The sequence below is a fragment of the Terrapene carolina genome, unplaced genomic scaffold (genome assembly GCF_002925995.2).
Source record: "Terrapene carolina triunguis isolate 2854851 unplaced genomic scaffold, T_m_triunguis-2.0 Scaffold246, whole genome shotgun sequence".
Taxonomy (NCBI): domain Eukaryota; kingdom Metazoa; phylum Chordata; order Testudines; family Emydidae; genus Terrapene; species Terrapene triunguis.
The window spans coordinates 552,892-578,191 of record NW_020664597.1 but is presented as its reverse complement, the minus strand read 5'-3'; the positions used below and the strand labels follow the sequence as shown (position 1 = coordinate 578,191).

Genomic DNA, 25,300 nt, shown 5'->3' with positions numbered 1-25,300 from the left:
CCCAGCTGCTCCTTTTAACTGAGCCTTCTGGGCTCTGATAGGTTGCAGGGAAGCAGCCATTCTAGGCAGGCCAGGAGGACCTATCTTCACTGCTCCTGTCCTGGGACAGGGTGTGGTAGGACCATGAGGCCTCCAGAAGGGGGCCTCAAAGGGCCTGGTACACCCATTACAGATGGTCTAGGCGTTATCCTGCTACAATGTGGGGGTATGGACATGATAACCTCTGACAGTTGCCTTGTCACCCATTTGGTTTTCACCCGGACAGTCCAGGTTTTGCCTTGTGTGTCCAGATGCCTTAGACAAGCCCAGATGTCTGGGTTTTTTTAATCTTGGAGGGGGGGGAGAGGCAGAGCAGGGGCTGGGCCTTGGGGGGGAAGAGGTGGAGAAGGGGGTGGGGCCTCGAGGAAGAGGTGGAAAAGGGGGAGAGCCTGCCAGGTCTGCTTACCAGTTATTAGAAAGATGGCAACCCTATGACCTCTCGAGATCCCTTCCAGCCCCACATTTCTATGATTCTATGACCATGTTCAAGACAGGGCATATCAATGATAACACAATGAGCGTAAATAAGATACTGCCACTCACCCCCCTATCCACCCAACCTGCACAAGGGACTATGTTTGCTGGCTGCCTCCACCCACTGCTGGCTCTCTTGTTTTCCCTCATGCCCAGTATTCACCTCAGCTCACTTTTCACCTCTTTGTGCCTCTGCTCAGGGGTTTATGCTCCAGTATCACCTGTGGCACCAGCTTCTTACCACTCCAAGAGTCTTCTAACGAAGCTACAGGGAAGCAGTGGGACACTATGGTAGCCATAGACATCGACTTCCTCTCTGGCCGGTGGGTGCTCGATCCCCCATCCACCCCAGGCCCCTCTCCTGCCCCGTCTCTTCCCACCCCTGCTCCGCCCCCACTCCGCCCTCATTCCACCCCTTCCCCAAGTCCCCGCCCCGCCTCTTCCCACCCCTGCTCTACCCCCACCCCACCCTCATTCCATGCCTTCCCCAAGTCCCTGCCCCACCTCTTCCCTGCCTCCTACCCCAAGCGCACCATATCCCCACTCCTCCCCACCCCTCCCGGAACGTCCTGAGCACTGCGAAACAGTGGAGGAGATGTGCTGAGAGGGAAGGGGACGAGTTGGTCAGTGGGGCCACTGGCAGGTGACACACACTGGGGGGAGGCGAGCTTGGCTGCCAGTGGGTGCTAAGCACCTGCTAATTTTTCCCCATGGGTGCTCCAGGTGTACGCACAACCCCAACGGACAGGACTAGTCAAAAGATTCTGGGCTTGTGCACAGGAGGCAGACGTACTACAGTGGGGTCTGTGTGGACAAATACTCAAAGAAGAATTCTCCTTGAGTCCCCCCTCAGAATTATCCAGGGGCTGTAGTAGAAGGGAGAATCCCTTCACTCATTTATAAAGGAAAGCAAATATTAATTGTAACTATAAGGGGGCAATCACTGCTCTATAATAAATTATATCTAAGTTAATGTGTCCTAAAGTTCAGCATAAAACCAAGATTGTGTCTACACTGGCAAGTTGCAGCTCAGAAAATCAGCTCCCAGCGCTGTAACCCCCGAGGTGTCCACACTGGCAAGGCGCTTAGTGCGCACTAACTCCACAGTTGCTGCGCTCTAGGTAATCCACCTCGACGAGGGGCGTAGAGCTTTCTGCACCATGGCTACAGCACTGGGGCATCAGTGTGGACTATGTGTTACATTACGGCGCTGTGACTGGCCTCCGGAAATGTCCCATGATCCCCTGAAGTCAAGTGGCCACTCTGGTCATTGTTTTGAACTCGGCTGCAGGCATGCGGATAACGCTTCAAAGCTCCGTTTCTGACAGCCCACTGCTTACCTGCTCCGGGACACAAAGCAACCATTCCTGTGGAATGCTTCTGCTGCACAGGCAGGTGTCTGTGCGTGTGTGTGGAGGAAGGGTGGGAGGCTGATGTTGGGGTTTCCCCCTTCTCCCTGCTGCTGTCTGAACTTACAAGACAGCATGCTGACACACTCTCTGCCCCCCAAAACACACTGTCTGTCCCCCCGCATACACACAGCACACTCCCTGTCACACTCGACCCCCCCCCCCGCATTTGAAAAGCAGCTGGCAGTCTAGTAGGATGCCCTGGAGCAATGGGATTGGGAAACCTGCATCATGTGACGGTGGGCCTGCCCCATGAGGCATTGCAAACCCTTTCCAAACCACACTGCGGCCACATGCACACTGGGATAGCTCCCACAATGCACTGCTCTCTGCATTGCAAGAGCTGCTAATGTGGACATGCTCCACAGTCACAAGGAGCACAGTGTGAACACACAACAGCGCTTTCCCTGCAGCGCTCTGTGAGCAGCACAGTAACTGCAGCACTGTACATCTGCCAGTGTAGACATCGCCTAAGTAGAGTCCTCAAGTTCTACAACCCCAAGTGCTGCCATACGGTTAAATACAAATAGAATTTATTTTCATAGCATCATTCATAAGTCATGGACATTATCACATGACATTTCACAGCAAATCAAAAGCTAAACAGGAAAATATAGGAGAAGTACATTACATGATTACAGGTAGGCTATATCCAGGGGTAAATGTGGCAGGACTGCGGGAGATACATGGCAGTTAGAACTGGTTGAATATTTTTAAAACATTGAGTCACAAATAGTTTAGTGAATAGACATACTGAATTGAATGTGAAAAAATATTTGCAAATCTTGAAGGTTTCATGAATTTCCAGATTATTGGAAAATCATGGATCATTTGTTATCTTCTTGTTTACAAAATTTCCATCCAGAAGCAGAAACAATATCATGTGACTTGGGTGGCCAGTCACAAGTTACAGATACTGACTAGTCAGAATGAACTGCTTGAGAACAACCAATGAGCTGAGAACTGTTCATCCAAACTGATCAGTGAATACTTATGAATGGTTATTTTTATGAACAGATTCTGATTTCTGTAAATGATTCCTTAACAGAAGTAAGGTCGACATTTACCACCATATTGACAACAATATTAGTCACAATTAATATAATATATCAACCCAAGCTTATTCCAACACTTAGTCCGGAAGAGAACTAATAGCTATAGCCAGAGTCTTTAATGGAACCAACACACATTGTTAATAAAGAGCAAATGCTAATAGCTTCATTTACTCATATTTTGTATGCATTAGCCATAGGGTATGACAGTACATAGCTGACTAAGAAGCTGATACAAATGTAAACTTCTGTGAAGAAAAAAATAGGAGGTGAAAGTGTTACAAAGCACTGAAACTCCATTCATCACTACTGAAAAGTGGCAAAGTGGCAAGAGAAGGAGAAATTATAGTAAGTCGATCATTATTCAAACCAGCGTTTCATTTTTGAAAATACAGAAGAGAATTGTTTTAAAATAGCTTTTATTATATTAACATCCTCGGCAGCTTTTTTCCTGAGTTCACGTAGCTGTGCCTCATAGTGGATATTTATTTTCTCTAAAGCTTTTTCCAATTTTTGTCTCTCGTCCTCTTTCTGTTGTTTCAAAGTGTTTTCATTAGATGAGTCTTCTTTCTGTAATTTCTCATCTATTTTCTTACATTCCTCCTCATACTGAGATTCCACTTTTCTTTTCTTTTTTTCCTTCTCTTCCTCATAGAGTTCTCTGAGCGTCTCGATTTTTTCTTGAAGTTTCTTCTGAGCATATTCATACATGGCATTAGTATAATGTGAGCCTCCATTCTGGTAAACCATCTTATCAGTCATTTCAATCAGCTCTGAAATCTGGGCTTCCTGCTCCTGTCCTTCTGCTTTGTTGTTGAAAGCGCAGCATCGATCCCCGCACTTTTTCATCAACTTCTCAAGATCTTTGTCATCCATAGCTTTTAAATATTCATCTAAAGTACAACCATCTAAGTCATCTTTTCTGGTGAACAAGAAGACCATGTACTCAACAGCGTTTTCCCCAAAAATGTCTTGTATTCTTTTAATTGTTTTTTTCTCTTCTTCAGTGAAACGACCCAACTGCATCACCAGAACTATAGCATGGGGCCCTGGGGTGGAGACTACCACACAACGCCCTATTTCTTCCATAGTTTCTATTAAAGGAATTTTTGTGTCAAAAAGACCAGGCGTATCAATGACTGCAATGTTCCTGCCATTCCAATCCCTGCTCTCCATCTTACACGTCGCTGTTACTGATTGTGCTGTAATTTTAGACTCAAACAGATTCTCACCGAGGATGGAGTTTCCTGTTGCACTTTTCCCACATCCAGTTTTACCAACAAGAACAATCCGTAGTTCAGGTTTCTCAGTGTACTGTCTGGCAGCTCTTAGGCCTGGAAGAAGAAGTTTGACAATGTCATGGTAAAGATAATAAAGTAACAATGGGGGTGTTTGGGGATTTCCCGTTCTGTAATTATAACTGTTGTAAGGCCTTAGTTAACCGGCACGGAAACATTTTGCATGTTGGAGCGGAGTAGCAAAGTGAGGGATTGGCACTGACAGCCTGTCACCTTTGGAGGCCTCGGCTCAGATTGGAGTGAGTTCTAAGCACCCATCAGGCTTTGGGCTGGAGGGGGCCAGCGCCGGGATCAGGTGTTTCTGGGAGGGATGCTGATCTGGATCCTAACTGTTCTGTTTTGGAATCACTCTCCATGGTGTGGTGTTGCCACCAGGTCTCATTAGCTCCCTGTCCAGCCTCCACTACACGCAGAGAGGAGCAGCAGTCACCAGTAGTCAGTCCAGGAAGGTGGGAGCAGCAGAAAGAGCCCGGGGCAGGCTAGAGAATGGGCTCCTTGTTTAGCGGAAGATGCCCAAGGAGTTTAACTTGGACCTGACTTCTGGAGAAGTGGAGCACGCGCAGCTCCTCCTGACTTCAGCTGGGGTTTTGGGTGCTCAGCACCTCTACAAATCAGCCCCTTTGTTTTATTTTTGGGGGTGAAAAGAGAAAGGAAAGAGACTAGGGAGAAAAGAGGAAATGGGGAAGGAACAATTAATTGGGACAGATGGATGAAAGGGAAAAAGAGTGGAGCCAGGGGAGCAGGAGAAGGAAAACAGGAGTGAGGAGGGAAAACAGTGAAGGAAAAGAGGGGAGGAGAGGAAGAAAACACTGGAGGAGAGGTACAGACAGTAGAAGTCGATGGAGAACATGCACCATGCCCACAATAACAGCTCTTGTCACTCTCAGTTAGGGGAGCTGATGAACACGTCCGGGGGAATAAATGCAGTAGAGCTGCATTGCCCGGCTTTAGAGCCAAATCCCACCTTCTCCGTGGCATGGAGCCCTTAGCACCTCCCCGGGGAGCCGGTCTACACAGCAGCAGAGGAGCAATTGGATCCCAGAGAGGAGCCCTCTCTCGGCAATGACCACAGCATCCCCTTGGCTCTTCCCCTCGCATGGAGTCTGCCTGGCACTCGGCTGGGGGAGTTACACCAGGGGAAATGGTGCCTTCCCGACTGTTCCAGCCAGTAAGGCTGTTCATCAGCTGGGTAACAGCCCGGGACACTGAATGGACGAGCAGCCCAGGGAAAGCCGCTCTGGCTGACCGGTGCTAAGTGGAGCTGCCAGCTGGGGAGGGTGGGCCTGTCAGGCTGAAGAACAGCCACCAAGGGCAACTGGCCTGGGAGGGGGAGAAAATGGTCCTTTGTGATTTCATTAAAACTCACCTTCCGGGTCCCCTCTCCCTGTGGTGTTGGGCTGCACCGGGTCAGCAGTAACTGCCCTGGCCGCTGCATGGGGGAGAAATGGGGGTAGGATCGGTGGAAGGCTCATTGGAGGAAGGGAGCTAAGATACAGAAGAGCAGCTGACCTGCCCACAAGTGACCCCTCACTCTTGGTCAGGGAGGAGCTGCAGAGTCCCCACCGAACCTGTGTCCACATCGGCCTGACTGTCCTCAGACCAGTTAGGCGGGTGCAGGGATGGGGTATCCCACAGACACAGACTATCCTTCCAACCACACCCAGGAAGTCGAGATTGTCTGTGGAGCTGGTGTAACCCACACACCTTCTGGGTGTGGTGTTCTGTCCTATCTAGTGGCACTGAGACCACTTAGAGAGAGAGAAAATGAGGCTGCTCTACAGCCTTAGCTAAGGAGCAGGTGGCTTTTAGGTCCTGCGGTAGAGGCTCATGCACTAAATTTCAGAAGTCCCCAGTTCAATCCTGCCTATTGATGACTGGGGTCTGTCAGCGTTACACTGGCAGTGCAGCCTGGGAAAAGCTCCCTGTTTGTAAAATCTGGAGAAATGCAGGGAGAGGGTAGGAGGAATTAGGAAAAAATGGAAAGGAATCTGGGTTTTTTTCAAGGCAGTTGTGGGACTGACTGCAGCCCTCAAAGGGGTGGGACTGAGGGAGAAAACCTGTAGCCCAGTACAGCTCTGTTGGGTGGGAGTGTGAACTGTCAGTTCCAGTGTAAGGACTGCTCTTCAGTGAACCATTTTTGGTGTCGTCCTGGACCATAGAAAACAATTTCCCACATTACAAAACCACTGCAAGATTTGCCTTGATTGCTAGACCATGTCTACACTACAGTTTCCCTTGACATAACTTTTGTCACTCAGAGGTGTGAATAAGTCACCCCCCTGAGCAATGTACGTTACGCTGACCGAAGCACTGGTGTAGACGGCGATATATTGGTGGGAGAAGCACAGCTACCACAAGGCTGGAATAATTAAGCCGACAGGAGAGCTCTCTCCCAATGGTTTAGACCGTCTGCACTAGCAGTGCTATGGTGGTGCAGCTGCACCAATGCAACTGTGCTGCCGTGAGCTCTGTCGTGTACCCATAGCCTGGGTCTTTGTTCCGGAGAGAACCGGGACTGAAACACCAGGGTCTATCACAGGTCAGGACTGGGGTGCATTGGCAGAGATATGAGGAGGCAACTTAACACACACCAGCAGTATCAAACCTTTATCTGCAGGAGCAGAGACATTTCAAACATTATTTTATCTAAAATGTAAGTCAGTTCCTTCAACCCAAACAACAGAACCCCACTTGTACTGTCAGAAGCAGAGCTGGGTGGAATTTACTGTTATTGACAAATTTCAAATGTTCATAAAAACAAAACAAAACACATAAAAAGTTTTCAGTCTAAATCCAGTCGCCAAAAGACAACAAGTTGTTGGTTTTCTGATGGAAAGTCCAAACTAGCCATGGACAGCACCCACTTCTTAGGAAAAGTTTTGTTTAGTAGAAAACCCAATTTTCCAACAAAAAACAGCTTTGGTGGAAACTTTTTGACCAGTGCTAGTGAGAATCCCACAGCACCCAGCCAGGTGACCTAGCAACTGCTTCTCTTGTTTTTACAGTGATTGCATCTGTCCTTGCAGCTGAGCAAAGAGGCCAAACTGGGGAGAGGGAACTACTGAGCCCCATGCAAACCTGTTGAGTGAGAAGAGATATTTCCGGAGCATGGATCAAACCCCCGTGCTAGCCAGGCTCTCAATTTCATTATGGAAAATCACAAGCTGACAATTCATGCAGAAATAAGGACAGCACAGGGGAAATGTCATTTTCTTACCGGTTTTGTCTTCAGTTTGCTTTCCTGGAGGAGACTCTGGCTGAAATATTTGATTTCAAAAATGTGAATATTGCAAAATGATTAGAACGTAGACATAAAGAATGCATGAAATAGCAACGCATCGACCTGAGCTCCCTTAGCCCACTTTGGGCATCGTTTGATTACACTTGGGAAAGCCACGTTACGGAGGCAGCAGATCTGCAGACACGGAAGAGGTAGAGGAGTCACAGTCAGGGTTAAGGATGATACCAAGGTCGGGGACATAGTAGGGAAATGGGACAAATATCTGGGCCGAGAAGCAAGCGGTAAGAGGGGTGCAGTTGTGGTAGAGGAGGCTCCTCTTGCCTAAGAGAAGCTGCTCTGCCTTTAGAAAACTAAGCTGAGCAGAGACGAGATGAAGCCACAAGACAAAGCAAATCTCCCTGCGAAATATATATATGTAACCCAGAGGTACTGAGACCACTGAGAGAGAGATTAGCAAGTCTGGTCTACAGCCTTTGTTAAATAGCAGCTGGCTTTTAGTTCATGCAGTAGAGGCTCATGCTTTTAGCTCCAAAGATCCCAGGTTCAATCCCACCTGCCGACGACCCAGGTCTGTCAGTGTTACATATACTTTGCCCCAGAACATTTCATTTAGCTGGACTCTGAAATGACCCGTTTCTCCTGATACTCACTGAACTTTGTTTTCCTCCCATAATGGATTCAGCCGTCTGCTAAAAAACAAAACAAAGCACAAATGAGATTCTCCTGCAGCTATTTACAATACATGCAGCATGATTCTCCCCTGGCACACACTGGTGTAAATCAGGAATAACTTCACTGAAGTCGATAGAGTTACACTGAGTAAAGTAACAATGACAGGCTGACAGACCACAACATTCAAGCAAATGCAATTTTTCCCTCAGTAGACAGGATACTGGGCTGGATGGACCTTTGGTTTGACCCAGTGCGGCCATTCTTATGTTCTTAGGATGGACTACAAGCCGTCAGGAACAGAATCCTTGATGAGGCCACGGCACACCTGGTGGCTGAGCTTTGTGACTTTGTTCTCACCCACAAGCATTTCAGATTTGGGGACAATTTATACCTTCAAGTCAGCAGCACTGCTGTGGGTACCCACATGGCCCCACAGTACGCCAACATTTTTATGGCTGCCTTAGAACAACGCTTCCTCAGCTCTCGCCCCCTAGCGCCCCTACTCTACTTGCGCTACATTGACGACATCTTCATCATCTAGACCCATGGAAAGGAGGCCCTTGAAGAATTCCACCGGGATTTCAACAATTTCCACCCCAACAACAACCTCAGCCTGGACCGCTTCCTAGACATCACAGTTGAAATACGTGATGGTCACATAAACCCCACCCTATACCGGAAACTTACTGACCATTATACTTACCTACATGCCTCCAGCTTCCATCCAGGACACACCACTCGATCCATTGTCTACAGCCAAGCCCTAAGATACAACTGCATTTGCTCCAATCCCTCAGACACCACAAAAGCTTATGCCCAAATAAATCTGTTAGTCTTTAAGGTTCCACCAAACTCCTCATTGTTTTTTTAGGAAATTTTGATGTCACAAGATATTTATGGGGGGCTTTTTCTCAGGAATCCCTTGTCACCCTCTCCCCCCCCCCCCAAATTTGGACCACTAACCCTACCTCACACACCAGTAGGCACAACAGTTTTCAAGACAATCGAATCAGCATGTGATTTTTCGATCACTTAGAAAATTGCTTGTTACTTACTGTGATGAAGTGGGAATGTTCTTAAGGTTTTCTCTGACTACTGTGTGGGTGCCTCAGTTTCCCCTATGCATTTCTTAAGTATCTAGGTGGTGGGATAAGGGTGTGTGATTGTTGCAGAGACTGAGAGGGCAGGTGTGATACTGTCTGCATAGAGAATGGCCAACACCCTGTCTCCTGGAAACTGATGGCCTGGGCCCCTCCCCTGCAAGGAGCCTACTGAAGGTGTTTGAGAACAAAGAGATCAGGTGGCCTCCTGGCCCGGAAAGAGACAAAGGCCAGAGGAGCAGCTGGAGAGTTTCAGTTTGGAGCTGGCTGGGGAAAGAGAGGAAGGCCCAGACCCAGGGTCTGGACTCCTTGGCCCCAAGATGGAACTGACTCAGGGGTCCTGTTTCCTGTACCTACAAGCTCTGTTTTAGACCGTGTTGCTGTCATCTAATAAACCTCTGTTTTCCCGGCTGGCTGAGAGTCACGTCTGACTGCGGAGTTGGGGTGCAAGGCCCTCTGGCTTCCCCAGGAGCCCCACCTGGGCAGACTCGCTGTGGGAAGCGCACAGAGGGGCAGACGATGCTGAATGCTCCGAGGTCAGACCCAGGAAAGGGAAGCCGTGTGAGCTTCTTGCCCTGGAGACAGTCTGCTCACAGAGAGGAGGCTCCCCAGAGTCCTGATTGGCTTCGTAGGGAGTAGTTCCAGAGCATCGCCCGGGGACTCCGTGACACTTGGTAAGTCTCAACCTGAGTTGACTCTCCACTGTTGTTAAGCAAGGGTTCATATGTCATTGAGAATCTACACAAGGTGGAGACAGGAACCAGATCTCTGATTTGACAGACCCAAATCCCATCCACTTAACCATGCTGCCCCCCAGAGAGATCCTGCTATATTTGTCCTTACCTATAAAATAGTGTTATGCATCATCCTCCAGTGGCTGGTTCACACAATATAACAGTCTTCTGCTGCCAGCTAATGGAGTTAGCCCTATAGCTCAAATGCTAGCGCTCACTACTGAAGTTCCAAGGTTCAAACTCTGATGAAGATGAGGGGCAGGAGGTGGAACTAGTCTATCCCCCACCCCTCAGTAGCAGGTGCAAGGGGGTTGGGAAAGCCAGGGGCAGCTCAAGGGAGACACAGTTATGGGAGGGGTTCAGGGAGGAAGGGAGGGGGGCAGGTGTCTGAGGGGGAGGGGTTGCTGCTGAAGGAAAAGGAGGGGAGTGAATCTGAGCGAGCTGTTTGAAGGAGAAGGGCAGTCGAAGGTCCTGGAACAGTCTGGGCGGGGGGGGGGGGGGGAGATGGTGTGTTGTTTGTATCAGCTTAATCCATGCAGCCCCTGTCCTGTTTCAGCCACTGCCCCTTATTCTGCTCCCATGTTCCCCTCTACACGTCTGCCCCTGCTGCTCATCCTGTTCCCCATTCTCTGTCACTCCCTTCTGCCCCCACCTGCCCACACGCTCACCCCCTCCTCCTGACCCCAGTATCTGCCCCTTCCTTCTGCCCTGCTCTCCTTTCCATCGTCCCCCTCTCTGGGCACACTCATTTCCCAGCTGCTCTGGGCCAGCTCAGCCCAGCGGAGGAGCAGCGAGAGCAGAGGAAGAGGCAGCCGGGAATCCGTCCATCACAGGGGACCTGTTAGCAAGGAGAAGACCCTGTGCAGTCCCTGCAGCCTGTCGAATGGGGGAGATGCCTGCAGGCGTGGGGGCAGCAGGTGGGAAGGGGCTGTTAGATGTGGGAGGTTAAAGCAAGGTGGCTGACACTTGGCAGCCCTGCCCTCCCACCCCCCATGACTGTACACCGGTGTGTCACATACCCTCTCCCTCACCAGTAGTGTCACACACTCACACACCCCTCTGCTACTTCAGTATCAAACTGGGTTGCCCCCATATCAAGATCTTTCCTCCCACTGGGTTCCCAACACCCAGGCTGCAGCTCAGGGAAGTGCCAGGGTCGTCTCCTCCCAGCCTGCATACCCAGGCTCTGGCAGGGTGCCCCAGGGATGTGGGCACCCCAGCCTGTCACCCCCCGTCACTCACCTCTGCCACACCAGCCTCACCTTCCTCCCACCATCCCCATGGAGCTGTGTGCCACTTGTGCTGTTCTGGGCAGTAGTCCTCCAAATATGTGCCCAGTAAAACTAGGCATCCTCTGCTGTGCTTTGTGAGTCATTGATCAACTTTTAACGTCTCTATTATAAAATTATCAGTGAGTATGAAAAAAATGATATTAGAGATGAAAACCTTTGTTACTTCTTCACATTAGATTTTTCAGCTTGAAAATCACCATGCTTTACAGTGAGACCTGGTCATTCACATTTCATTTAGATCAATTAGCTTCAGTTAAATGATAAAAAATTAAAAGTAAGTGTAATTCTTTTGAAGACTATTTTATTTTCCCCTGGTTTCAGTAAACTCCACAGACTGCAAGGAAGTGTTTTTGGAGGAAATTTACAAATCTAAATATTAGGCAATGTTAGCTTACAATAGGATACTAAAACTCATCACACACACACACACACAATTACACAAAATACCTTCTCTATGCGGTTGGTTTGTTTGGGCACTCTCCTCCCAGGCTGCTGGTGTCAGATGAGAACAGACACAATCCCCCTGGTTTGTCTCTTTGTCAATAGATCGGACACACTGAGGGCAGAGGTAAAGTTTGGAGGTGCAGATCGAATGGCAGAGGGTGAGTGCAGTGCAGTTAAGTGCCTGCAGGCTGAGCACACTGAGCAGCAAATTGTCTTTGCCAAAAAGCAACCCTGGGAAACTTCTTTACAGAAACTGCCTGTAGCTTGATTGGCTGCTTGCAAAGAGGAGAAACACCTCAGACAAATGCATCTTGCAGCCAAAGGCCCAAATGCTCATGTGAGGAATAACACAGGCCAGGAGCAGCAGCACCAATAAGAGTTACCAGAAGTGCAACTCCAGGGGCAGGGGGAGGGGGTTAGACAAGAGGGACATTCCCCCAATTTTACTCCCCGCCTCCCCCACCCCGTGGAGAGTCTGTTAACAAGAGAGCTGCCTCTTGCTCTATTACATGCAGCTAGCGATGGCCCCTGCAGGGATTGGCTGAGGCTGAGGATATAGGAGGGTGACCAAGGCAGTACGGAGCAGAGGGAGATTCTTCCTCCAGCTAGCAGCAGCCCTAGGGTGACCAGACAGCAAGAGTAAAAAATGGGGACGGGGGTGAGGGGTGTGACGTTGCACTCTATATGATTTTATAGCTTATAATCTGCTCAGTGTGGTCATCCTATTTGTATAAATGTATCACTCTTGTATCTGAAACTAGAAATATGAAATATAACTCTGAGGGGCTATTGTAGTTATGCAAAGTGTGGGCCATTGATGGTGGTTTGGAATCTTGATGGCTCCCATCAACCCGGACAATTGACTGTGGATGGCTCTGTTTGCAGGCAGGCTTTCCTGTGAGTCAGGCTGGGAGGAATGAAGGCTTGGGGTCTCACGAGACATGTGATCATGTCACTTGGTACTGAAATCCATCTTAAACCTGGTGCTTTTACATTTAGAAGGGGGGGGGGACCCAGAGAGACAAAAGATTCCCACCTTGGGCCAAAGCCATATGCGGGGGTGGAACAGAACAAGGGGGATGCAATCATGAGATATCCCCTAGCTACCACCTGAGCTGGAACAAGGGCTGTACCAGGGGAAAGGATTGTGCCCAGACTAGGAAGGCATCCAGTCTGTGAAAGAAACTCATTGAAACATCTCTGAAGATGAGATTTTATCTGTATTCAGTTTGATTACTATATTAGGCTTAGACTTGCGTGTTTTATTTTATTTTGCTTAGTAATTCACTTTGTTCTGTCTGCTATTACTTTGAACCACTTAAATCCTACTTTCTGTATTTAATAAAATCACTTTTACTTATTATTTAACAAGAATATGCATTAATAACTGGGGGGGGGAGCAAACAGCTGTGCATCTCTCTCTATCAATGTTATAGAGGGCGAACAATTTATGAGTTTACCTTGTATAAGCTTTATACAGGGTAAAATGGATTTATTTGGTGTTTGGACCCCATTGGGAGTTGAGCATCTGAGTGTTAAAGACAGGAACACTTCTCAAGCTGTTTTCAATTAAGCCTACAGCAGTTAGGGGACGTGGTTCAGACCTGGGTCTGGGTTTGCAGCAGGCTAGTGGATCCGGCTCAAACCAGGCAGGGCACTGAAGTCCCAAGCTGCCAGGACAGGAAAGCAGGGGCAGAAGTAGTCTTGGCACATCAGTTGGCAACTCCCAGGGGTTTCTGTGATCCAACCCGTCACAGGGGGTAATAATAATAATCACTTCCCACGATCTGCTGGCAATGCTCCTACTAATACAGCCCAATATGCCATTGGCCTTCTTTGTAACAAGGGCACACTGTTCACTCATATCCAGCTTCTCGTCCACTGTAATCCCCAGGTCCTTTTCTGCAGAACTGCCGCTTAGCCAGTCGGTCCCCAGCCTTTAGCTGTGCATGGGATTCTTCCGTCCTAAATGCAGGACTCTGCACTTGTCCTTGTTGAACCTCATCAGGTTTCTTTTGGCCCAATCCTCTAATTTCTCTAGGTCACTCTGGACCCTATTCCTACCCTAGCAGCGTATCTATCTCTCCCCCTCCAGCTTAGTGTCATCTGCGAATTTGCTGAGGGTGCAATCCATCCCATCATCCAGATCATTAATGAAGATGTTGAACAAAATGGCCCCAGGGTCAACCCTTGGGGCATTCCGGCTGCCAACTAGACATGGAGCTATTGATCCCTAACTGTTAAGGCCGACAAGCTAGCTAACTTTTATCCACCTTATAGTTCATTCATCCATTCATCCAATCCATACTTTTTCAAATTGCTGGCAAGAATACTGTGGAAGACCGTATCAAAAGCTTTGCTAAAGTCAAGATATATCATGTCCATGGTTCTCCCCATATTCACTGAGCCAGTTATGTCATCATAGAAGGCAACTGGGTTGATCAGGCATGACTTGGCCTTGATGAATCCTTGTTGACTGTTCCTGATTACCTTCCTCTCCTCCAAGTGCTTCCAAATGGATTCCTTGAGGACCTGCTCCATGATTTTGCTGGGGACTGAGGTGAGGCTGACCGGTCTGTAGTTCCCTGGGTTCTCCTTCATCCCTTTTTAAAAGCTAGGTACTATATTTGCCTTTTTCTGATCATCCAGGACCTCCCCCAATCACCACGAGTTTTCAAAGATAATGGCCAATGGCTCTGCAATCACATCAGCCAACTCCCTCAGCACCCTCGGATCCATTAGATCTGGCCCCATGGACTTGTGCATGCCCAGCTGTTCTTTCACCACTGAGGGCTGATCACCTCCTCCCCATACTGGCGAGGCTGGGAGCTGACCTTGTCTGTGAAGACTGAGGCAAAAAAAAGCATTGAATACTTCAGCTTTTTCCACATCATCTGTCACTAGGTTGCCTCCCACATTCAGTAAGAGTCCCACACTTTCCCTGACCTTCTTCTTGTTGCTAACGTACCTGTAGAAACCCTTCTTGCTACCCTTCACATCCCTTACTATCTGCAACTCCAATTGTGCCTTGGGATTCCTGATTACACCTTGCATGCTCTAGCAATATTTTTATACTCCTCCCTAGTCATCTGTCCAAATGCCCCCACCCTGTTTCACCGGGAACTCAAGTGGGTTCTGGATGCACTGGAACCCATAAGTCAATGATGTATTCAGTATGTGGATGACATTCTCATCTGGGGACGGGAAAAGGAGGAGGTGGCTGTGGCTACCCAGGAAATAGTTAAGGGTCTCAGGGATGCAGGATTAAAACTAGAAGGAAGAAAAGCTCAGCTGGTTCAACCCTCAGTAGCCTTCTTAGGGGATAACCATTGAGCCAGGTAGGCGGTCCATTGATTCAAGTCAGGCGGCAGTGATCACCCAGCTGCCATGTCCCACTGATGCTAGGGCTCTAGCCTCATTTATCGGACTAACTGGGTTTTGCTGAGAATTCATTCCTCGATGCAGAACCTTGTTGCGACCCCTGCAAGCTCTTCTCCAGTCTCCGAACTGGGAGTGGACACCAGACTGTGAGTGAAAGAGCCTTTACGGCACTGAAACAGCATCTCACCTCCACCCCTTGTCTGGCCAGCCCTGACCCCGAGAAACCCTTCATTCTGTACCCAGAAGACTTTGGGGAGGAAATTGGGATAGTGGCTTGTCAGCATGTAGGATCGGACCTGCGACCGGTAGCATTTGCCTCCCGCTGCCTGTCAACTGTAGATAGCAAGTAGGGACCCTGTGAAAGAATGGTGCTAGCTTGTTACTGGGCATTACAAAAGCTAAAGTACTTAATTGCGGCGGAGGGGGGAAGTCATTCTGCGAAGTTTTCATACTCCAGTTAAATTGGTTCATTCTGGTGACCTGCTGAAAGTATGGAGAGGAGGTGATGCCTCCTATGATGAGATAACTGGCTCTGTGGATATGGGGAAAGCGGTGGATGTGATATATCTTGACTTTAGCTCAATGGGTAGTGATCAATGGTTCGATGTCTAGTTGGCAGCCGGTATCAAGCGGAGTGCCCCAGGGGTCGGTCCTGGGGCTGGGGTTTTGTTCAACATCTTTAAGAAGGAAGAACCCCATGCACCGCTACAGACTGGGGACTGATTGGCTAAGCAGAAGATCTGCAGAAATGGACCTGGGGATTACAGTGGACAAGAAGCTCATCGTGCGGCCTAATGGCCATAGTCCATATAATCACCCTTCTCAGTCGGTGTGGCACAGCCTAGCAGCCGGTGTCCAAATAACTCGCCCTCAGCGTCAGGGCAGCACGGCCAAATGGCCAGAGTCCATACAATCACCACGGGGGGGCCACCTACACTCGAGGGGGGGTGGCCAGTGTAGGGGGACCTGGGCATGTCTGCTGCACCGGGTCCCAACCCAGTTCTCCTCACCACTGGCCCGGCGGGGGTCCTTCCAAAACACGCCAGGCCTGAATGGTCCTGGCACCATTTCCCCTTTAAGGTTCCCCTGGGTCACTTCCTACCATAGTCCCTGGTGATTCCGTGTCTGTGGCGTCCATTGCCTCCTCTCTGCAGTGAGTTTGGGTGTGGCTGGCCTCTGGGTCTCCGGGTACAAGCTTTCCTTTCTCAGCCCAGACTGAGCAGCTCTGCGGGCTTTTATACCTGTTCTCCAGTTGGAGCATGCCCAGCAGAGCCTCAGGGGCGTGGCTTCCTCTGCTAGGAGGGAAGGGTTCACTCCTGCGTACTAGTGCGGGGCCGATCCACTCCGTCACAGAGGGCTTTTCCCTTCATCCTACCACTGCCTGGTCCTTCTTGCATAAACAGAGAGCAGCAATACCCGAAGTCCAGAGGTGCAGACAATTCAATGTTTAGTGGGGTTAACTTCCAGCAAGCATGATTCTAATTTCCTTCCTCAGTGTCCCCCTTCCCAGCTCTGATGCCACAGAGCCTTGCCTGTGTCCCTGTTCCCATCCCCCCCCCCTTTAGCGAAACATAATTCCAATTTCCCCCTTACTTCCTGTTTGACCTCAGTCTATAGAGTAAAACTGGAGTTCTGCTTAGCTATACCGTAACCAATTATTTTACTGAAATGTAACTAACCAACCCTAACCTATTGCAACATGATTATCTAATCAATTATATCCCACCACCTTAATTGGTTTACACCCAACAAAATTAATTATACAGCAGACAGAAACAATCACGGAACCAGACAGAGACCATATGGATAAACAATAGAGAAGTGGGAACCATAAAGACAAAATAACAAGAAGTGAGGGTTTTACAATCACGGCTATTGAGAAGTGAGTTCTTGCCAGACAGGATGCTATCAAACTAAGTTTTCTTTAACTCTTCTGGGCTCTTCCCTTTCTCTGGAGGTGTTAGACTGGATCACCTTTCCAACAGCTCCAGATTGCCTATTTCAGAGGACATGACCGGTCGCTTCCCAGCTTATGGCTGCCCCTGCTGCTTAGCCAAAGGCCTGAGCCTAAGAACAAGGCCTCAGACTGTCCTAGTGAGAGAAGGCCCATGTACAGATGGACTGTGAGTTTGATTTCTTGTTTTCTACCTTTATAACTAACTAAGTAGCCTTTACAGACAAGCCTGAATATCTATCAAACAAATAATATCCTAACAAAACCCATTTATACAGTCTGCTACTGTACTCCTTATAAATTTCAGATCCTTCATCAAATGATTAACTAGAAAATCCCCATCTGACTGAAAAAGTAAAATTGTTCAACCATTCACCCTCTCCACATTTTTTGGTACTTAAAGCCATTATTGATGCAGAGTCACAATTACAGAACCAAACCTGTGACATACCCCGCTATAGGAGTATTAAGATAACTGTCTGTTATGTGATCTAATTCCACTCTTCCTGTTATCTTCACATGTACCTAATGAGCCCATAGTATATGGGAGAAAGTTATTACCTGACTCCTTCATTAGAACAATTGCTATTTCTCTTCTAAATGAAGTATTAGCCTCTTGTGTTGTTTCTACAGTGCTGATGTCTTTCTGCTGAAAATACGTTTCTGCAAACTAATAACACTTCTGCTTAAAAACACATCATAATTACGCATAATTAACAAATGATAATGACAATTTGGTATTCAATACCTTTAAGATGAGTGGTCCACCGTTGTAGCCATCAGTTTGTCCGTTATGTTGAACAATTTTACTTTTGTTTATGGCTGCCCCTGCTGCTTAGCCAAAGGCCTCAGAGGGTTGTTGGTGACCACAATCAGAGATGTTTCCAAGCACAAATAACAGCTACAAAAACAGGAAGGGAAAGAGAAACTAGCACAGTGTGGGTAACCACCACGCCTCAGTTGTCACATCTCAGATACAGACAGGAAAGAAAGATTTGACCATGAATGTAATTAACTATATTTCATCAAAAACAAAATGACTTTTTTCCTCTCAGCTGCCCTTTGAGCCATCCAGCACATGAGATTGTACATACACATTTCAGATCGCACAAGAACATTTTACAGTGTTACTCACACACTTCAGGGCAGTTACAATAATGGGAATGTGGCTGTATGAAGGTGGGAACAGTGGAAAAGCCGAGGTGGGAAGGGGCGTGAGGAACTGGTAAACAGCTCTGATAACAGGTGGCAGAGGAATGCATTTTAAGATGGACTGAGAAAGCAGAGAAATCCAGGGACATGGGCAGAGTAGTCCAGACAGCTGGGTGTCAACAAGAAAGAGTCAGTGAATGAAAGCAATGACACAGGCTTTAATATTTTCCTTGTAAGTAGTAATTAGCTGCACAAATATTTAGTTAACGAACTCATCCGGCATAACCCTGATGTTGCTGGAATTGCAAACGCACCCTGCACTCATTATAATTACCGTTTGACAATGTGTAGCGGGGTTCTTACCTCACGGGAGTCACTGCCTCAGTGTCCCCACCAGTAAAGTAACTTCACTTCTGGTGTTTCGCTTCGTCCATTGGTAGCTGGGTGCATTAGGCCTGAGGGAGGAGAAAAAGGAGCAGGGGGCTGGGGCTGGGAAAGAATTGGCTGAGCGAAGGGATCAAGTAGGGGCCCAGTGTGAGATTGCAGATGTAGATGGTGAGCAACGAGGGATAGATTATGGAGTTCATGACTGTGACAGAGCCCTTAGAGGGAGTGTGTGTGCGTGTGGGTGGGTGTTTTTTGGTAAACAGTGGCTGGCTAGTGCATTGTGGGAGCTACTGTCATACAAATAAAATAACAGCAACAGTAATAATAATGGTGATCAAGGGTCCCTGAAGACTAGCACAAGAGTTAGGTAATATTGTGGAGCTGGAGTCCACAAAGGACTTTCAGCCTGGGGTGATAGGATCAGATTGGCATTTATGGCTGAGAAGGTGGCTACACCCTTCTAAACAGACTTCAATTTGGATTCAGGACACTTTGGGGGGCTAGTGGCAAGGAAGCTGCAGTAAAACAAGGCATGAAGTAACTAATGCATGAAGGAGCAAATGCTTCATCACAGGGAGCTGTGGGAGTGGGAGATGTGAGCTGCATCTCAGATGTCAGAACTGAGAAAGGAAATCACAGGACTGGAAGAGACCTCGAGAGGTTATCTAGTCCAGTTCCCAGGACCAAGCACCATTTAGATCATCCCTGACAGGTGTTTGTCTAACCTGCTCTTAAAAATCCCCAATGATGGAGATTCCACAACCTCCCTCGGCAAGTTATTCCAGTGCTTAACAACCCCGACAGTCAGGAAATTTTTCCTAATGTCCAACCTAAACCTCCCTTGCTGCAATTTAAGCCCATTACTTCTTGTCCTATCATCAGAGGTTAAGGAGAATAATGTTTCTCCTTCCTCCTTGTAACAACCTTTCAGGTACCTGAAAACTATTATCATGTCCCCTCTCAGTCTTCTCTTCTCCAGACTAAACAAACTCAATTCTTTCAATCTTCCCTCAGAGGTCATGTTTTCTAGACCTTTTATCATTTTTGTTGCTCTTCTCTGGACTTTCTCCAATTTGTCCACATCCTTCCTGAAATGTGGCGCCCAGAACTGGACACAACACTCCAGTTGAGGCCTAATCAGCACGGAGTAGAGCGGAAGAATTACTTCTTGTGTCTTGCTTACAACACTCCTGCTAATACATCCCAGAATTATGTTTGCTTTGTTTGCAACAGTGTTACACTGCTGACTCATATTTAGCTTGTGATCCACTATAACCCCTAGATCCCTTCCCTTCCTAGGCAGTCATTTCCCATTTTGTATGTGTGCAACTGATTGTTCCTTCCTAAGTGGAGTACTTTGCATTTGTCCTTATTGAATTTCATCCTATTTTCCTCAACCATTTCTCAAATTTGTCCAGATCAGTTTGAATTTTCATCCTATCCTCCAAAGCACTTGAAGATATTGAACAGAACTGGACCCAGTACTGATCCTTTCGGGATCCCACTCCTTATGCCCTTTCAGCCTGACTGTGAACCATTGATAACTATGCTCTGGAAATGGTTTTCCAACAAGTTATGCACCCACCTTATAGTAGCTCCATCTAGGTTGTATTTCCTTAGTTTGTTAATGAGAAGGTCATGTGAGACAGTATTAAAAGCCTTGCTAAAGTCCAGATATATCACATCTACCGCTTCCCCACTATCCACAAAGCTTGTTACCCATTCAAAAAGAAAGCTATCAGGTTGCTTTGACTTGATTTGTTTTTGACAAACCCATGCTGACTATTAAAAATATTAAAAATATCTAAACCACAGATTTATGAAAAAGTTTCTATTCATCTGGGTATAATGGTTAAATTATCCCAAAATAGCAAGTTTGATTTAAAAAGTCATAAAATGCATCTAGTACATAATCTGCAATATCTGAGATTAGGGTTAATACATTTAACAGTACAGTTTATATCCAAATACTCAGATATGTCACTCATGAAATGTTATACTAGGAGTAGCTAGTGGAAAATAAATATAGTAATGAGTGTAAAATGTCCCTCAATTTAGGGTAGGCTTCCCCTGAATAAATATGGTCTATTAAAGAAATATTTTGGCTACTTTCCTGTCTTTGTTTCCATTGTCACTGTAGTTCATTTCTCCTGGTATTGCTGATGTCCAGTGATATGTTAAATAAATGTCTCTTGACCACCTGATGGTGTCCAACATCAGCTGGGCATAACACTGACTGATTCCGTATTCCTGTGGCACTTGCTGTTATTGGGATCCCCTATGCTCAGTGCATGTGTTTGAACCTCATAACTCTCAAGGCATCAGCCAGGGGAGCGTATTTCTCCACCTTTCAAGCTCGGGTGTTGCAGAAGACCAGAGTCCTAAAATAATTTGTAACCCCTCACCAGCCAAAATTGTTCACTCTTGCAAGCAGCTAAGTCTGCTGAACACCTAGGCAGAGTAGCTGTGTCTATGCAAACAGTACGCTCCTGATGTCTTTTCACCCACTTCATCATAGATGTCAGGGGAAAGCTTATTTAGACCCTGTTTACACTTAGAAAGAGGGGGGCATGCATGGGACATGAATCTCTGAAGGAGGGTGCAGCAAAAAATGTTTGGGAACCTCTGCGTTAGATCATCTAGTTTGACCTCTTGCATATCACAGGCCTGCTGGATATACCAGGCTTGTGTTACCAACAGTTAAACTGGAATTTGTGCCTTGTTGTCTCTGAATTGGGAAGGAGTGCACATACACAGCTCCTTCGTTTCTGCCCGGGCCATGAACATGTGATTTGTTTTCTAGTCTGTTCAGGAACTGGCTCTTTGGTGGCTCCAACCTGGTTCTGCAAGAAGTTTAAGTCAGAGTCACTGTCAAATGTGACAAGGGCCTTGACCTGACCCTCACTCAAATACTCCTGGTCCCTCCACCTGACAGGCCCCTTGACTGCCTTCTGCTGCTGAAACCTTCTCACCCTCAGTGCACAGCAGCCTCATCACAGCCAAAGCTTAAGGAATGGATCTGCTGAGCAGAGAACCACAATTCCCTTCAGCCCCCTGCCCACTGCACATCGGTTTCCCTGGCCTGGCCAGGGAAAGATCCTCCTGAACCAGGAGGTGGCTGGGCTCTGGAAGTGGCAGCTGCATGGCTACTGAGGAGCTGCAGGGAAGTTGGATGCAGAAAAAGAAGACCTAGGAACTGTTAATCTATGGATACATTCTGTTACTGGGACTCAGGACTCAGGCTGATTGCCAGCTCGAGTGGAGAAATTATGTCCAGAGACAGGGATCCAACTGGAAAGAATGAACAGTTGAACATGATGTTGGGAAACAGCTTGACAGATTTTGTACAAGAGTATGGGGGTAATGGACCCTGGAAGCCCAGTGCCTTCACTGGCCCTGGAGCCTCTCTGCAGCTCCACAAGCAATGGGACATCTGGCTTAGTGCAGGAAGGTGGGGGGGTCCGAATGTTAGGGCAAAGAAAAAGGCTGCTTTGCAGGGGCTGTGGATGGTTGCAACAACACTGGATCAGGAGATAGATTGGTTTAAAGACCCAGTGCAGGAACTGGAAAGAATCAGAGCTGAAAAGGAAAGTGAAGTGATTAATTTGAAGGCAGAATCTGATGTCTCAGAGCTACGTCTCTGACACAAGCAACACAGATTGTAGGAATGCAGAAGCAGGTATGTGACAGTGAGTGGGTCAGTAGTAAGTTGCAAGGAGAAGTGTCTGAGTTGAAACAACAGACCACAGAGAGCAAAGCTGCAGTCAGAGCCCTTTTGAAGGGTTCACAGAGCAGAACCCAGGCAGACCACGGGAAATGCCGGAGACAGATTTGTGCCCTTAAGGCTCAGTTGGGAGAGCAAAGGGGAATCGTGCCAGTGATCAGAGGGAATTGTAGCTGGGAGGAAGACATAGAATCAGGGAAGGATCCCAATGTATCCCCTCCTTATTGCAATTATGAGCTGACAGACCCTGGTGAGTTCACCATGGAGCCCATCGGGCAGTCTCCATATAGCCCCCTACGGGAATCACTGGAAAAGCTGCAAAGGCCTCCCCTGATGGCTCCCATAGTCAGTACCTGTCACAAAAAGGGGACCCCAGGGAGGTTAGGGAGGAACAGAGGAGCGGGTGGAGACTAGACCCTTTACCCCTGACCAGGTTAGGGCAGTAGGGAAATCAGCTGGCTTTCCAGTGGTGCCATGTGGTGACTGATCTCACCTGAGGAGCTGGGGGTCAGACTCCGCCTGGCTGGGGGGAATTTCCCAGCAAAGCTCTGTAAACTGGGAGTCACCTTGGAGAGGGAAAGGGCCAAACTGAGGGTGTTGTTGCCAGGTGCCCAGAAGCTAGTTCTCCGGGGGTCCCAGCATGCAGGCTTGGGCCTCACCAGCGTCCCACAGCCAGCCCTGCCCTTTCCGTGGCTGGCTCCAGACCACTCCCAAATGACTTCTTCCCCCTCCAGGATTCTCCGAGGAGGGCATCTCACTGCCCTGTTGGTAAGGGTAGCTCTTCTTCTGGGGCTTTCCCTTGTCAATCATTTGACTCTGCCCCCTCCTCCAAGCAGGCCACCTGCCATCCTCCCCCATGCCATCTCAAAGGAGCGTTCACAAGCATTTTGGTCATACTGTGTTTTTTGTGCAGTCTGGCTTTGGTGAGGTTACTTTGAACCACTCCCATCGTGTCCCTTAACTCCTCTCTGAACTTCTGTATCTATTCAGTCACTGGTCCCCCATCTGCCTCAGTGCCTCACTCTCAGCAGTCCCTGAGGAGAGCTGGGGTCTCCCCCCTTTTTCCCATACAGGAGATCAATGAGGCAAATCTTATGGATTCTTGGGGAACTTCCCTATAAGCAAATAACAGGTAGGGTAACATTACATCCCAGTCACTTGCCCTCTTGTTTGCATACATGCCCAGCATAGATTTCAGCATCCTTTTGAACCTTTCAACTGAACCATTTATCTCGGGGAGTTATGGGTCAGTGCTCAGCTGTTTTACATCCTCCATAATTCACTGAATAGCTGAGATATGAAATTTGATCCACGATCTGGCTGGGGATCCTTGGGAAAATCCACTCAGCTGAAAATACTGACTAGAGTTTTTGCTACTGTGTCAGCCTCTATGTTAGACAGAGCAACTGCCTCTGGGTAGTGGCAAAGTCCTCTACCACCAAAGTATACTTCTTTCCCCTCTGGTTGGCCAGTGCATAGAGACCACAATATCAATTGCCACCTTATAATGCCTAGAGGGGAACTTTGTGGGGCCCTAAAGGCTTCTTTTGCTTCTGACAAAAGCCATAAGACTTGTAGTTCCTGTTCTGAATATCTGGTCAATAACAATTACTTTTTAACTTCTTTTGTGTCCTCTCTGACCCCAAGTGTCCAGCAAAAGGACAGTCACAGGCGAACAACACTCTCTCTCCATGATGCTTAGCAGGCACAATAGCTGCTTCTGAGGCTTCCTAGGACCTCTACTTTTCTCCAAAGGAGATTCTCTGGACATCTTTCCTTCCTCTTCAGAAAACCTTCCCCTGTTTTCCTTAACTGGGGTCCCTCTGACGATGACTTCCCTTATGCTTTCTGGAGAGGGGTCTGTTCTCTGCTCTGCTGTGAAGTTCTGGCTGCTGCCAGCTCCAATAGTTGTTTCAGGGATGGGGTGGTGGTGGCTCCTCCCCTCCCATTCCTGGATGCACACTGCCTTTCTCTCCTGAGCCAGGGCTGGAAATGTCCCCTCCCAACTCAGCTGAATCTCTTTCTTTGGAGTTCCATCTGGGACCAAAGGGACATATTCCTTTTTACTGAGTCGCCATACTAACAGCTTTGGATGCAGTCAATCTATCACTACCAATTAACACCTTGCTGGAATGCTACGCAGTACACCAAGTTTTAAGGTGCCTTTTAGACCTTCCCACTCCAACTTCACTTTTGCTACAGGCGCAGTGGTTTTAGATTTTCCCAGTGCCAGGAGTTTACATTTTACCCTGGGGACATGTTCAGTTTCCCTAACCGTGCCCAGAGAAATCTGGGTACCAGTGTCTCTCCATCCCTGGCTTACCTGGCCATTCACCTTGGCAACTTCAATAAACTCCATATTGACCTCCAATGGGTCAGGCCTTACAAAATTCACCAGGATCACCTCAGGCACCTCTGTGGGTCCTGTGTCCATGACAACCAGATTAACCTGGGCTGGGTGGGGTGCAAATATGGATTCCTCTTGCTCAGGGACATCTCTTTTCAAGTGTTCATGGGAGCCACATGAGAAACACCTCCTTGGACTGTGCTCCTCAGATAGAGGTCTGTGAATATGATTACCAGGAGGGGCTCAGTTTTGAGGTGGTGGGTGCCAGGATTCCCAAATATCCTCCCTTTTCCCAGGGAGAAAACACTGGGCTTTTCCCTTGTGCGATAGGGAATACGGACCCCACACTGGACAACAAGGGGTTAAGGAGTTGCTCTGGGCTCAGCCAGCCCCCCTCCCATGTCACACCTGCAAGACAGGTACAGGCTGGAGAAGGAGGTAAAAGGGGAGCACAACAGCTCAGTTGTGGGCAGACCAGGGGAGAGAACAGACCTTCAGCCCTCAGCCCCAAGGACAGGGCTGACTAGAGGCAGGAGCTTCCCCAGTATTTGCTGCCTGAAGGCCCCTCTCTCAGGAAATGAGGGCCGGAGCCTGGTACAC

At 48.1% G+C, this 25,300-nt stretch overlaps 1 protein-coding gene across 1 annotated transcript; it reads right to left on the bottom strand.

The window, feature by feature from the left end:
• Window positions 1–3,334: 3,334 nt before the first annotated feature.
• On the bottom strand, window positions 3,335–24,787 carry LOC112116787 (GTPase IMAP family member 7-like). Its single transcript, XM_026657447.1, has 4 exons — window positions 24,677–24,787; window positions 22,847–22,919; window positions 5,639–5,701; window positions 3,335–4,308 (listed from the first exon to the last, which is right to left on the bottom strand). The coding sequence occupies exons 1-4, from the start codon at window positions 24,785–24,787 to the stop codon at window positions 3,335–3,337; spliced, it is 1,221 nt and encodes a 406-aa protein (XP_026513232.1).
• Between the last annotated feature and the right edge of the window lie 513 nt (window positions 24,788–25,300).

Excerpts from the sequence above, each read along its gene's own strand:
- LOC112116787 (XM_026657447.1), bottom strand. The coding sequence starts at position 24,787 with ATGGACACAGGACCCACAGAGGTGCCTGAGGTGATCCTGGTGAATTTT. Across the intron at positions 22,920-24,676 it reads TTGCCAAGGTGAATGGCCAG|GTGACTCCCAGTTTACAGAG; the intron begins GTAAGCCAGGGA and ends TCCCTCTCCAAG. Across the intron at positions 4,309-5,638 it reads AGGGAGAGGGGACCCGGAAG|GCCTAAGAGCTGCCAGACAG; the intron begins GTGAGTTTTAAT and ends TTCTTCTTCCAG.